Genomic DNA, 13,105 nt, shown 5'->3' on the forward strand with positions numbered 1-13,105 from the left:
CGGCAAAAGCTCTGGAAAAGTTCTGTTTGACTCTGTGCTAAGTTTGGCCTTGCCTTGCGTGTGGCAATTAGTTCTCTGGCAGCATTCCAAGGGAGATAAGGTGGGTGTTTGTAAATACTGTTTGGGAAGCCTTTTGGACTGGGAATGACAATAATTCACCACGACATGAATTAAAGAAGTTTGCCAGGACTAAGTTTGTGCTGTGTACTTTCTGAGGAAGCCTAGGTCAGTACAAGCTTGTTCAGTGTACTAAAGATTAGGGGTGGTTAGGTTTAGTATGACATCTGCACTTAATTTTATCAGCTAAATGTTGTGATATTATAGAGTGCCTTAATCAGAATTTGGGTTAGTTAAATATCATAATAAACAAGAGAGGGAATGATTCTATGGCTAATTTACTTTTCGGGTTTCTAGTTATAGAACTAGGACAGACGTCTTCAAACTTGGCAACTTTAAGACTTGTGGATTTCCACACCCAGAATTCCTCAGCCAGCCATTTCTGGAAGTCTACAAGTCTTAAAGTTGCCAGGCTTGGAGATCACTGAATTAGGATAATGGAGTAGCTTCAGATGGGGTGACTCCCGTCTGTGTTTTGTTGCTTCCCATGCAGAACTGGGACCCGAAGGGTAGGGGATGTAGCCTTCCTCTATCCTGTATGTAGCAGCTCCAACTCATCAAAATGCTACCCTTACCTTGTTAACCAAAATCAAAAACATAAAACTGCATCCCGGATATTCTTATCAAATTGTCACTAAAAAAAAATGGAAGGGACAGCATGGTAGAGAGCTGCTAATTGTCATTCAGCAACATCTGGAGGGGCATGGAATGTGAACTGCACCACATCCACATATCTTTCAAGTGAGACAGTTACATAGGCATGCTATTATTAAGAAGACAGGCAGATTAACAAATAAAGTTTCTTGCTTATATATTTGTCCATACACACACTATCTACAACCAGAAAAATTAGAAGGGAGAACCACAGTAGCCCATTGCCAACCAAAGTATGAATACATTGTATGAATGTATGAATACAATGCATGAATGCTGTATAGCAGGGGTCCCCAACCTTGGTCACTTTAAGACTTGTGGACTTCAACTCCCAGCTTTGCTGGCTGAGGAACTCTGGGAGTTGAAGTCCACAAATCTTAAAGTGGCCAATGTTGGAGACCCCTGCTCTAAAGTATGTAGGCCAGAGGTGGGATTCAAATTTTTTTTACTACTGGTTCTGTGGGCGTGGCTTGGTGGGCATGGCAGGGGAAGGATACTATAAAATCTCCATTCTCACCCCATTCCAGAGGAAGGATACTGTAAAATCTCCATTCCCACCCGACTCCAGGGGAAGGTTACTGCAAAATCCCCATTTTGTCCCGATCAACTGGGACTTGGGAGGCAGAGAATAGATGGGGGCAGACCCAGTCAGAGGTGGTATTTACCAGTTCTCCGAACTACTCAAAATTTCCGCTACCGGTTCTTCAGAACTGGTCAGAACCTGCTGAATACCACCTCTGATGTAGACCCATCTGTACTTAACCTACTTTGTGGATTGTTTGGGTGGATTATATTTCTCCAGACCGAGAAGGTGAGATTTGCAGCAAAACGTTAACAATGGCAAATCACTTCCATACGGTTCCCATGAAAATTGCACAGATGTGCTGATGAAATAGCTAAAAGTCAAACTTGATTCAAGAGGCTTTATCTTTTTAAGGGTTCCCCCCCCCTCTAATGATAATCAGATACTTGAGGGGAAAAAATAGGGATCTATAGGTAATTGATGAAAAACCAGGTATGTCGGTCCACATTGTTGTTGTAAAGATAAATGTAATGCTGAGTTTAAAATGCTTTTTTTTCTGTTGCTTTGTTGAACAATTATATTTGGAATGCAATCCAGTCTCCGCATTTGTGGGAAATGGTGGGTGTTGTAGAGTTTTTAAAAAGAGGGGATGTAATGATTGAGAAGCTAAGGTAATTCTCTTTCAAGGAAATGTAAAATTTGGGGCAACTCAGCTTAGGAAAAAGAGTAGCTAAGGGAGGATCTAATATAGACTTATAAAATTATACACGCTCCATTACATCACCAAAATCTGGGATAATACAATTAAGTTGAGGGGAGGATTCAGAAAAGATAGGCCCAAGAGCTTCCTCCTTGCAGAATATAGTCAACATGTTAAATTTGGTACCATCAGAGCCGGACTGAGTTCATACATTATACAAATACAATATTTTGCTTAACCATAATTATTTCTCATATATATATATATATATATATATATATATATGTATATGTCTTTGGTTATTCGGGTTTTCTCCCGCGTAAAATTGGAAGTGTCTTGGCGACGTTTCGACGAAGTCTCATTCGTCATCTTCAGGCTTCAGCTTTGTGCTTCTGGGAGTAATGTGTGATTGCAGCTGTTTCTTCCTTTTGGGAGCAATGTGTGATTGCAGCTGGAAGAAACAGCTGCAATCACACATTGCTCCCAGAAGCACGAAGCTGAAGCCTGAAGATGACGAATGAGACTTCGTCGAAACGTCGCCAAGACACTTCCAATTTTACGCGGGAGAAAACCCGAATAACCAAAGACCTATATACAAACACCCGCGAAAACCTCAGAAAACAAATATATATATATGGCTCTGTGTGTGTGTGTGTGTGTGTGTGTGTGTGTGTGTATGTATGTATGTATGTTCCAGCATAACTCTGGAATGCCTCAATCAATTTCAACCAAACTTGGTACACAGATGACTTACTCTCTGGAAAAAAATACTGTAGGGGTAAGACACCCCTAACACCTCCTGGGGTGAATTTAGCGGCCGCCCAGCTGATTGGTCTCGGCAGCCTTCCGCAGCAGCCATGCGCCACCTGCTGGGCCCTTCCAGATGGCGAGGAGGACCATTGTTGTCAGATGGGTATCAGCTCTGGTGGTTACCACGGCGGCCAGCCATGCGCAGCCCCAAAACCGTCAGGCACTGGATGGTGGTTACCGATGGGTGTGGACAGGGGATGGGACCCAAAGACTTATAGTGATTTTGTGCATTTATAATATACATATACATATACTTTTAAAAGCCTGTAAGGATTGGGATACATAAATACCCGGCCAACACCGGGTTATCAGCTAGTAGTAAATATATTGCAAAGCACCCGAAGGCAGAGCAAGAAACAACAGATAAAGGCTTATGAAGGAGAGATACAACTTAGAAATAAGAAGAAATTCCTGGCAGAACCATTAATTAGTGGAACAGTTTGTCTCCAGAAGGTGTGGGTGCTCCATCACTGGAGGTCTTAAAGAAGAGATTGGACAGACATTTGTCTGGAATTGTATACGGTTCTGTGCTCAAGCAGGGGACTGGACTAGAAGACCTCCGAGGTGCCTGCCAAAGCTGTTTTTCTATTTTCATTTCCAATTCCATTCCATTCCATTCCATTCCACCCCATTCCATTCTATTCATGAAGTGACAACATGAATAGTTGTCACAACACTAATAGTTAGTCACAACACTAATCCAAAAATCAAATAAGTCACATTTTTTTGCTTTGAATCAGGTTGTAGTGATGGCCAACCAACTGACCTGAGAAGGAAGGTTAGAAAAAACCCACTGAAGATTAGACTTGCATCAATAGCTCCGGTGCTTTCTGGAATATGAGCATGAAGATGTCACAGCTCCCATGTCCTCGTTGTACACTTTAGACATAGTGTACAGAGGTAGAATTTGAAACCAGACAGGCTTTTGATTTGATTCATCGGGCTCTTCATAGGTATTTATGGCAGTCACATCTTGAAAGCTGGAAATCAGATGACTGACGATTACCAGACTTTGCTTGCCCAAGGACTCCCACTCAACCCCAAGTGTAGGAGAAGGACAGGCAGAGGCTGGGGATGGAGTCAAGAGTAATCAGCCTTCCCATAAGCCAGGAGTGTCAAAATTTCATTGAGGACCGCATCATCCTCTTTAATTCGCTCGGATTATGTTACTACCGATTCGCCCTGCGTGCACACACTCACTTCATGCGCACGCACCCGGTTCGCACGCACGCTTGCCTGCCTTCCGCGCATGCACCCAGCCTCAAAAATGTGTCTAAATAGGATGGCATAGGGCAGGCCCACCCGTCATTTCCGCTACCGGTTCCAGTGAACCAATCCAAACTGGCTGAATACCACCTCTGCGCATCAGCGTTGTGTTTGATTCAGAGGGCCAGGTGGCCTGAGTACTCTGCCAGTGAAAATGGGCTCCCGAGCTCTATTTTTGGCTGCAGCGGCCTCCTGCAATCCTCTGCCAGCGAAAACGGAGTTCAAGACCCCGCGCGGCCAACGCAAGCGCCGTTTTTGGCTGGGACAGCATTCTGCAACCCACTGCCAGTGAAAATGGAGCTCATGAGGGCCGTGCGTGGCCCTCCCGAGCTCCATTTTCGCTGGCAGAGGCACTGCGGGCTGGTCCTTCACTGTTTCCAGGGTGGCTCTGCAGGCCAGATGCAGCCCCCGGGTCTTGAGTTTGATACCCCTGCCATAAGCGGTCTAAGTCCAACCCTTCCTGAATTCTGCTGACTCTTATCTAGTGCCAATTCCTCTGTTATAGGCACGAGCAATACCTTAACTAGAACTTAACGTTTGGTCCCAATTCTTCCTGCCTGGCACTAATTTACCTAAGCAGAAGGGAAGTTGGGAAGTTGCTTCTGGTCCACAGAGCTTCACATACTGGATAATACAAATGTCCCGTCTTTCTATCATGCAGCTTTCCATTTGGCAGGTCTCCTGGTCCTAAGGAATGGTTGAACCGAATGGTGGAATTGGATTAATAAACTTGGCTATCCCCACACTTAAGATTTGTCCTTCCAAGAGGACATTCTCAATTATTGCAGATAAGGCTTGTGTCCCCAGAAGTGTGGGTATCTGCATTTATAACTTAAAATAATGCCAAGGAGAGGGAATGGGGGAATAAAGTGTTTACATTTATAAAGGTAATGGTAAAGGTTCCCCTCGCACATATGTCTAGTTGTTCCTGACTTTAGGGGATGGTCTTCATCTCTGTTTCAAAGCTGAAGAGCCAGCACTGTGTGAAGACGTCTCCATGGTCATCTGGCTGGCATGACTCAACACCAAAGGCGCACAGAACGCTGTTACCTTCCCACCAAAGGTGGTCCCTATTTTTCTACTTACATTTTTTACATGCTTTTGAACTGCTAGGTTGGCAGAAGCTGGGACAAGTAACAGGAGCTCACCCTATTATGCGGCACTAGGGATTCGAACTGCCAACCTTTCGGTCGACAAGCTCAGCATCTTAGCCACTGAGCCACTGCTTTCCTAAGTTACATCTATAGTCAGTCCTAATTAAACCAAGAATTGTATTTCTGCTAATGCAGCCAAAAGCCAATCAAATTTGTTGCCTGTTTGGAATTTTTTTAAAAAATTTTTTGCCTTTAGGGTGCTGAATATTGCATTTCCTTCCTGGTTAACTTCCTTTCCCCCTTTTAATTTAAACTTTCAGGTTTTGTTTTTTTAACGGAACATAGCTATTGTCTATGGAGTTTCATTTCCACAAGGTTTAAAATGTTTCAATTTGTGTTTGTGGGTTTTGTGATCTACATTTAAAAACCATCATCCCTGTTTTGCTTCGAGCCCAATTTTGAGCGTGTTTCCGAAGAAGCCGCCGGCCTCCAAGCGAAATGACAAATGTGAATTTATCTTTTCACAATAATAATTAAAAAATATAGCAAACACTTTAATTTACATATCTTTCCTGAATTATTGCTTGCTGGCTTTGTCAGTGCTGGTAAGTCCATTTCAAGGATGTCGCCCTTAGTCCATTAGTTTGGATAATGAGCCCTATAAAGTACATTTATAACTGGTGGCACTTGGCAAGGAGATGGATTCTAATTTTCATCCTTTTATCTAGACACATTGAAGAAGGTCAATGGAGGTTCTGTATGATTCATTGTCTGAACAGATATCAGATGACAGAGAGACCTGATAATGTCATTGTATAAGTGGCTTCCTTATTTGAGCCTGGCACTTGAAAGAATTCTTCTGCTGATCCTCCTTTTTTTAAAGAAAGAAAAAAAAAGTAAAGATTGGTTTTAAGAGGAATGTTGTGTTCTTTTTCTCTGATCGTGAACTAATCTCTGGCATTAGCCATTGTTGAATGATGAAGTAAGAACACACACAGACACACAGACACACACTCTCTGAGGTATAAGACATACCTAGCTTTTGGGGAGGAAAACAAGAGGGGAAAAAAATCCGCCTCTGCCTCCCAGCAATTTGCCTCCTTGCAGCGAACAGCAAACAGCCTGGTCAGCTTCAGCACAGCCTGATTTAGCACAAGCAGCTGATTGGTGGTTGGATCGGCCTCCCGGAATACTGCCTATCAGCTGTTCCAGGCTGCAGGGATCGCTACCGCCCATCGGCGCTGACACTGCCCATTACTGCTGCCGCCTATCGCCATCTCTGTGCACCCCATTTTCAGCCCGTTCCAGGAGGCAGGGATCGCCACCGCCCACCGGCGCTGCCACTGCCCATTACTGCTGCCGCCTATCGCCATCTCTGTGCACCCCATTTTCAGCCCGTTCCAGGAGGCAGGGATCGCCACCGCCACTGCCTATCCCCACCGCCTGGAACAGGCTGAAAATAGGGCACGCGGAAGCCGAAAACCAGACACACGGAGGCCAAAAATGGAACTCGCGGAAGCAGCGATAGGTGGCAGCAGTGACGGGCGGTGGCAATCCCTGCAACCTGGAACAGCTGATAGCGGTATTCTAGGAGACCAATCCAACCGCCAATCAACTGCTGGTGCGAAATCAGGCTGTGCTGAAGCTGACCAGGCTGTTTGCTGTTTGCTGCAAGGAGGCAAATTGCTGAGAGGCGGAAGCTGAAGGGTGGGCGGGGCTTTAGCAGCATTTGCTGTATAAGACACAGGCATTTCCACCCACTTTTTGGGAGGGAAAAGTGTGTCTTATACACCGAATAATAGGGGCATATACTCTTTCTGTGAGGTCCCGTAATACGATATTTAATCCACCTTCCCCCTCTTTTCTTCCCCCAGCCAAGAATGTACAAAAACAGCTTCATAAACAGTAGCAAAGAATTTAGTTTGATGTAAATGGTGATTCCAACATTTTGGCTGGCATTCTTGGCAGTGTTCAGTGAATTGACAGCAAAACAAAATTGGGCCGTATAAATAAAAACACTTAACTGTCACAAGTAGAATAAATTCCTCTTGTTTCTCTCTAATTCAGTTCATGTTGTTCATTTATCATTTGTTGAATATTCAGTTGTGATGATTCTTATGTAAGTAATACAACACCGCCAAATGAAAGGGAGATGCGAGGAGACTTGGAAGTATAGGAAAGATTGCAAATATTTGGAGGGGGGGGAAATCTCTAACTGGGGGGAGTGTCTTTCTGGTCTTGGAATCAGTGGTGGGATTCAAATTATTATTATTATTATTTGCATTTATATCCCGCCCTTCTCTGAAGACTCAGGGCGGCTTACACTATGTCAAGCAATAGTCTTCATCCATTTGTATATTATATACAAAGTCAACTTATTGCCCCCAACAATCTGGGTCCTCATTTTACCTACCTTATAAAGGATGGAAGGCTGAGTCAACCTTGGGCCTGGTGGGACTTGAACCTGCAGTAATTGCAAGCAGCTGCTGTTAATAACAGACTGTCTTAGCAGTCTGAGCCACCAGAGGCCCTGGTGGATCAGATTTAATTTAACAACCGGTTCTCTGCCCTAATGACTGGCTGGGTGGGCATGCCCATGGTGCAGGGGTGAAATGCTCCCGGTTCGGACTGGATTGCCCGATCCAGTAGCGATGGCGGCGGGTGGTTCGAAGAACTGGTAGCAAAAATCCCTGCCCCCACCCCCCATGCCCAGCTCAGTTGTGCAATCATCAGAGGTTTTCTTTTTTTAACTTTTAAAAGCATTTTTTCTTTGGCCAAAAAAATGCTTTTAAAAGTAAAAAAAAAGCCTCTGATGATCGCACGGCTCAGCTGGAATCGTCAGAACCTTTTAAAAGCATTTTTTCTACATTAAGCTGAGTTGCCTGATCGTCAGAGGCTTTTTTTTCTTTTAAAGGCAAAAAAATGCTTTTAAAAGAAAAGCCTCTGATGAGCAGGCAGCTCAGCTGGGATCGTCGGAACCTTTTAAAAGCATTTTTTTACAACCTCTTTTTTTTTTTTTTTTTACATTTATATCCCGCCCTTCTCCGAAGACTCAGGGCAGCTTACAGTGTGTAAGGCAATAGTCTCATTCTATTTGTATATTTACAAAGTCAATTTATTGCCCCCCCAACAATCTGGGTCCTCATTTTACCTACCTTATAAAGGATGGAAGGCTGAGTCAACCTTGGGCCTGGTGGGATTCGAGCCTGCAGTAATTGCAGGCTGCTGTGTTTTAATAACAGGCTATCTTACAGCCTGAGCCTCTTCGGCCCAAGAGGTTGTAGAAAAAATGCTTTTAAAAGTAAACAAAAAAATGTTGGCCACGCCCATCCAGTCACATTAACACCCCACCAAGCCACGCCCACAGAACCGGTAGTAACAAATTTTACATTTCACCCCTGCCATGGCAGCTATGGCCAGGGGGTGTGACATGCAGTACTTGGCCTCTTGCACCCTCCTGGGAGCAAAAATGGGCCACGGGGGTGGGGGCACACCCCCCGCGCCCCATTTTGGGCCTAGGAGGCCTCCCTGCACTTACCTGGGAACCAAACTGGGGTTCTTGGGGACTTCTGGAAAGGGAGGGGAGGGGCGGGGTCAGCCAGCAGTTTTAACTACTGTTTCACCCGAACCGGCTGAATCCCACCACTGCTTGGAATGATGTTCTGTTGGGCGAGGAGAAGAGAGGAAGGTGTCATAACACTGGAAGGAAACCCTGTGACTTTCAGCTGAGTACTTCATTTCTTTTTCTGCAGCTAAATTCATCTAAAACTTGGTTTGAGTGATTTTGATTAAAAATTCTAACCGTGATTTACAACCCACGATTTCTATACCTAGAAACTAGAAAGGCTGGCTGAGGAATTCTGGGATTCAAAAGTTTGGAGACCCCTGTCCTAGTCCTATCTCTAGAAACCAGAAAGGTAAATTAGCCATAGATCCATTCCCTGTCTTCTTTATTATATGATATTTAAGTCAACCGAATTCTGGTTAAGGCACTGTATAATATCACAACATTTAGTGGATAAAAGTAAAGGCAGATGTCATGCTAAACCTAACCACCCTGTGCTTTGGTACACTGAGGAAGCTGGGACATGTTTTGTGTTTGCGCCATCCTACTGGTATAAATTTTGCAGCCCCCCCAAACATCATTTGATTTGGTTTCAACTTTTTAAAAAAAGTTGCTCAAAAGCCCAATACTGGTGGAAAAATAATTCATTCTAGGCTAAGAGGGCAACCTAGTTTATTGTTGTGGTCCGCCAGCAGCCTGCGGAGCTGACAACGGAGCCGGACAGCGATGAGGCTGAAGAATAGAAGAGAAGAGAAGAGAAGAGAAGAGAAGAGAAGAGAAGAGAAGAGAATAGAATTTTATTGGCCAAGTGTGATTGGACACACAAGGAATTTGTCTTGGTGCATATGCTCTCAGTGTACATAAAAGAAAAGATACCTTCATCAAGGTACAACATTTACAACACAATTGATGGTCAATATATCAATATAAATCATAAGGATTACCAGCAACAAAGTTACAGTCATACAGTCATAAGTGGAAAGAGATTGGTGATGGGAACTATGAGACGATTAATAGTAGTGCAGATTCAGTACATAGTTTGACAGTGTTGATGGAATTATTTGTTTGGCAGAGTGATGGCCTTCGGGAAAAAAACTGTCCTTGTGTCTAGTTGTTCTGGTGTGCAGTGCTCTATAGCGTCGTTTTGAGGGTAGGAGTTGAAACAGTTTATGTCCAGGATGCGAGGGAAAGAATGTAGAAGAGCGTCTACACTCAAAAATATTCTTAAAAGAAAGGAGGGAGGGAAAGAAGGATGGATAGATATATAGACACAGGGTGATAGACTGATTGTTTCAGATTCTTCAGATCTATAATCTGGGGAAACTTTTCCCCTGGTACAGAAAGAATAACAGGCTAAAGAAGATCATGTTCTTGGAAAGGTACTAAAGATAGAGTGCAGAGAAGGGCAACAAAGATGACTGGAGGCTAAAATCTATGAAGAACGGTTGCAGGAACTGGGTATGTCTAGTTTAATGAAAAGAAGGACTAAGGGTGACATGATGGCAGTCTTCCAATATCTCAGGGGTTGCCACAAAGAAGAGGGAGTCAAACTATTCTCCAAAGCACCTGAGGGCAGGACAAGAAGCAGTGGGTGGAAACTAATCAAGGAGAGAAGCAACCTAGAACTAAGGAAAAATTTTCTAACCATTAGAACAATCAATAAGTGGAACAACTTGCCTGCAGAAGTTGTGGATGCTCCAACACTGGACGTTTTTAAGAAGATGTTGGATACCCATTTGTCTAAAATGGTGTAGGGTTTCCTGCCTGGGCAGTGGGTTGGACTAGAAGACCTCCAAGGTCCCTTCCAACTCTGTTAGTATGTTATGATAGAAAAGCCGCCTAAATCATTACAAAAATGTTTTCTTTGTTAATATTCATAATTATAGATAAACATATATGTTAATTAATATATATATAATATTAATTAACTAATTAATATATATTTATAAATTATAAATATATAATATTTATAATTAATTTAACATTAATATGTTAAAATATTAATAAGTTAATATATATTTTTTAAAAAAGATCCAAACACAATTTTGTGTAAACAGTGTTGAAAATAACCCACCTTGACAGAGTTTCACGTAATAAAACCAAGAGCAGACTAAATCAAGACTAAATAAAAAAATGCAGACCAAACTCTTAATTCACGCTAAAAGCTCCAATGAAAGGAAACATGTTGGTTAGGGTATTTTTTATATATATAGTCTGTAAATATTTTATATTCCTGAATCTAACAATGACACAAATCGTTTTGCTTTTTTTAAAAAAACTTTTCCCTCTTATTTTCCAACAGGTGTAAAGCAGTCATCGATCATTTCGGTCAAAGAATAAATGCAAGTTATTTTGTTGTGGAGGATAGTTACCTTTCAGAAAAAATATGCAAAAACGTATCTTACAGGTAAATATCGACACAAGAATAACTAACAGGGCATGCTTACTCAGAAGTAAATCAGCCAGACCTAAGTTCAGATACACTTTTAATTTCATGTATCCACACGTTCTCGTTTTAGAAGTCTTTTAAGTTTGTGGATATCCATCTCGGTCTCAACTATTAATTTTGTTGATTCTCTGGATTACTGTGAAATTACTGCAGATTGGTCAGAAAAAAAAATTCTATATAGACCAATTTCCTCTTGCAGCCTCTACCTAGTTAACTCGGATGCTGGGGTGAGCTTCAAAAATGTTAGCAAGGGGTTCTCTGCCCAGTTGCTGGGTGGGCGTGACCATGTAGGCGTGGCCTAGTTGGCCTCCTGCACCACTGCAAGGGGGGGTGTTTTTGCCCTCCCCAGGCTCTGTAGGTTTTCCTCGAGCCTCCAGAAGGGCAAAAATGGCCTCCCCAGGCTCCGGAGGCCCTCTGGAGGACAGAAACGGGTCTGTTTCCGGCCTTCCCGAACTTCTGGTAGCCCCATTTTTCAGCCTCCACACGCCCCCTGCACTTACCTGCATCCAAAACAGGCCGCCTGAGGAGTCCTGGGAGGGGAAGAGTGGGCAGGGCCAGCCAGGAGTGGGATTTGGGGGTTCTCCGAACTGCGCAGAATCTTAGCTAGAGGTTCTCCCGAACCTCCAGCAGCCCAGCCCTGCTCGTACGTGACTTATATATATTTATTATATCAACCCTTGTAAAAATCAGCCAGTTTTACACCCTGGGGGAAACCCTGGATTCAAAATTAGTCTTCGTTTTGAAAATCAATCTGAAAAAAGGTCTGCTAATATATTAAATGTTATGTCCCTCTCTTTGCATATGGATGGCCCACCTGTGTTTCTTCAATGTCGAGCACGCATGCAGATATAGGCACAATCCTGGTCAGAGATTAAAGGTTGGAGACCCAGATAAATATGACCTAGACGAGACAGTGATAGGATGGCTTGAATTCTCATATTGTATTTCCTTTCTTGACAAACCTTCACCCCCCTGTAAGGTTAAATAAATGTTTCTTCATCTCATATTTCATGCCTTATCTATTAGCAAAAACATCCATAAAACTGGCTGGACTATTTTTGGAGCTGAAGTCCAGCCGTCTTCTTAATTTTGTCAAGATCGAAAAAGGCTTTTCCAGTGGATCCTGCAGTGAGCAGGGGATTGAATAAGATTAAGTTGATCTTAAACATGATACCTACCTGTCTTCTAGTACTTGAGAGATTGTCACTGACTCAGTCTCCAAAGCACCAGAGGGCAAAACACAAAATAATGGGTACAAGCTTGTTAATGAGAGATCAAACCTAGAAGTAAGGAGAAATTTTCTGACCTTGAGAAAAATTAATCAGTAGAATAGCTTTTTATTTATTTCATATGGTGCAACAGATTTGAGTGGTGCGGTTGCCTAGAGCAAGGAGCTCTCGCCTCACAATCAGCAGGCTGTGAGTTTGATCTTAGATAGAGGCAGATATTTCTGTCTCCGGGCATAATGAGAATGTATCTGCTGAACAAAACTCCGCATTGGTGACAAGAAGGGCATCTGGCCAGTAAACACTCAACTCCATTCAGTTGGCCAGACTCCACCTCGCAAGGGATTATGGGGTTGCTAAAAGACGATGATGTGATGTAACAGAATACGGTATTAACCGTTATTATTTTCGGTTCACGTGTTGCTGAGTGATCCTTATGAGATCCACCAGCCAGAATGCTATTTAGCAGTGACAAAGTCACGTAGCCTGGAGTGCACCATGCTAGTCTACATTGCACCCCAAAAGAATAGCTTGCTGGAGTGGTGGATATTCCACCACTAGAGGTTGTCAAGAAGAGACTGGACAGCCATTTGTCCAGAAGGGTATAAGACCGTGATGGAGAACCTATGGCATGCATGCCAGAGGTGGCACACAGAACCCTCTCTGCTGGCACGCATGATGTCACCTGTTGTGTCTGCGCC

The 13,105-nt window shown here is 43.2% G+C and overlaps 1 protein-coding gene across 4 annotated transcripts in view; it reads left to right on the forward strand.

Annotated features, from left to right (window-relative positions):
• CHM (CHM Rab escort protein) overlaps positions 1-13,105 on the forward strand; it is a 97,759-nt gene that overhangs the window by 59,935 nt on the left and 24,719 nt on the right. For all 4 annotated transcript variants that reach the window (XM_058197043.1, XM_058197040.1, XM_058197041.1 and 1 more), the window contains one exon: positions 11,032-11,136. In XM_058197043.1, coding sequence (XP_058053026.1) covers positions 11,032-11,136 — 105 coding nt within the window. The remainder of the gene's footprint in view (positions 1-11,031; positions 11,137-13,105) is intronic.

Source organism: Ahaetulla prasina, chromosome 11 (genome assembly GCF_028640845.1).
Source record: "Ahaetulla prasina isolate Xishuangbanna chromosome 11, ASM2864084v1, whole genome shotgun sequence".
NCBI classification, from domain to species: Eukaryota; Metazoa; Chordata; class Lepidosauria; order Squamata; family Colubridae; genus Ahaetulla; species Ahaetulla prasina.